General features: G+C 41.1%; 1 protein-coding gene across 1 annotated transcript in view; it reads right to left on the reverse strand.

The window, feature by feature from the left end:
- The window catches only part of LOC106819427, a 4,680-nt gene extending 3,205 nt beyond the window's left edge, over positions 1–1,475 (reverse strand). Inside the window, exons 1-2 of the mRNA XM_014824067.1 lie at positions 1,290–1,475; positions 308–438 (exon numbers count right to left, since the gene is read on the reverse strand). Coding sequence (XP_014679553.1) covers positions 308–438; positions 1,290–1,309 — 151 coding nt within the window. The 5' untranslated portion in view covers positions 1,310–1,475. The remainder of the gene's footprint in view (positions 1–307; positions 439–1,289) is intronic.
- Between the last annotated feature and the right edge of the window lie 147 nt (positions 1,476–1,622).

Genomic DNA, 1,622 nt, shown 5'->3' on the forward strand with positions numbered 1-1,622 from the left:
TCAGTGTTCGAAATTAGCTTTAAGAATGGGATTATGATTAAGATTAGAAATTTGCCTTAGAAATTAGGATGTGGATAAGGTCAGGAGTAGAGTAGGGTTAGGATTATGGTTAGAATGAATGTTATTGATAAGTTTAGAAAATTGAATTATATTAAGATTATAGATGTATGATTATTGTGATGTAGCAAATAGACTTGGCTAGTAGGATTAGGGAGAGAAATTAGGAGTAAAGGCAGTTAAAACGTTGAGCATGTCAGATGTAATGGTAGTCAAGTAGGAGTCTGGGTATAGTTCATCTTCGTTGTACCTGGTCGCAGCTCTCTAGCTCTATGTACGAGGATGGTCTCCCAATCCTCGGCCGCCTGTCGCTTAAACATCTCTCGTTCCTCAGCCACGGTGATTTCTGCCGGTTGAAGGCCGTCGGTTACCGTGCACGGCCTGGCGAGGAAAAGAAAGACCAGAAATGGCGAAAATCCCTCATGAGATATAAACAATAGCGGAGGATGTGCGGGAACTCGTCAGCATGCATGAAACTCACATTTAGAGAAGTAGACGACTCGAAACATGGCATGTGGCAGAAGGAAATAGTAGACGACGACTATTACACAGCATATAGTTAACCCACGTGCAGAGGCGACACGTAAAAAACTCCGTGATCGTGTTCCGTACCAAAAAACGTTACCTTAAGAGGGATTTAGTTCACTTTTTAATCAAATTTTTAAGGGTCGTTCTTTTCAATAATATGTAGGTGTCCTCTTCAGGAAACATATTTTTTTCAACATGCTACAAATTTACACAAAGTAGAATTACAGGTAATAATTAAGCTCATTATGGAGCAGTATAATAAGATAAATTACCAATGTATAATAAAAATAAGAGAAAAAAATGGAAATTAAATAAAGTAATAACAACATTACTGTCGATGAATATAATTGCACGGGGCAGTATCTTCAAACGTGATCATAGACATTGCAGATATTTAAGATTTGGTTTTTGTTGGAAAAATCCATGCACTTTCTCATTGCAAAAGCGCATGGATTGACCTGAGACCGCATACTGTCAATTTATCGGGATTGACACGCCGTCCACGAGTCGGGATTTGCGACTTCATAGCACAACAGCGTCAATCTAGAACTAAATATTCTCTACCGCGCTTCTCTGTTTAGCTCAGAATCTAAATAGTCTACCTCGCACGTGTATCAGTCACGTGACAAAGTTACAGGAGTCGAATTAGCTACGTGTTAATCATATTAAATTGTCTGTTAATTGTATGACGGAAATGCACTCACTGCTTCGACAGGAAATCCATTCCGGCGGCAGAGAAGGCGAAATGTACGGAGTTGTTGGAAAAGCACTTCTCGTAGAAGGACGTTCCGCTGGCGAATACCTGCACGTCTGGATGCGCTACGAGATAGCTTTCCGGCTCAGAAATCAAACCTGTAACGAAGCAGAAGCAGATGACGACAACACTTAACTTTCACGTACCTTCGTAATATATCTATGTGCACAATATACGCGTCTATGGGCTATACGGGAGCGTGTGTTTGCGTGCGTGCGTGTGTGTGTGTGTGTGTGTGTGTGTGTGTGTGTGTGTGTGTGTGTGTGTGTGTGTGTGTGTGCGC

Source organism: Priapulus caudatus, unplaced genomic scaffold (assembly GCF_000485595.1).
Source record: "Priapulus caudatus unplaced genomic scaffold, Priapulus_caudatus-5.0.1 Scaffold3405, whole genome shotgun sequence".
Classification (NCBI taxonomy): Eukaryota; Metazoa; Priapulida; class Priapulimorpha; order Priapulimorphida; family Priapulidae; genus Priapulus; species Priapulus caudatus.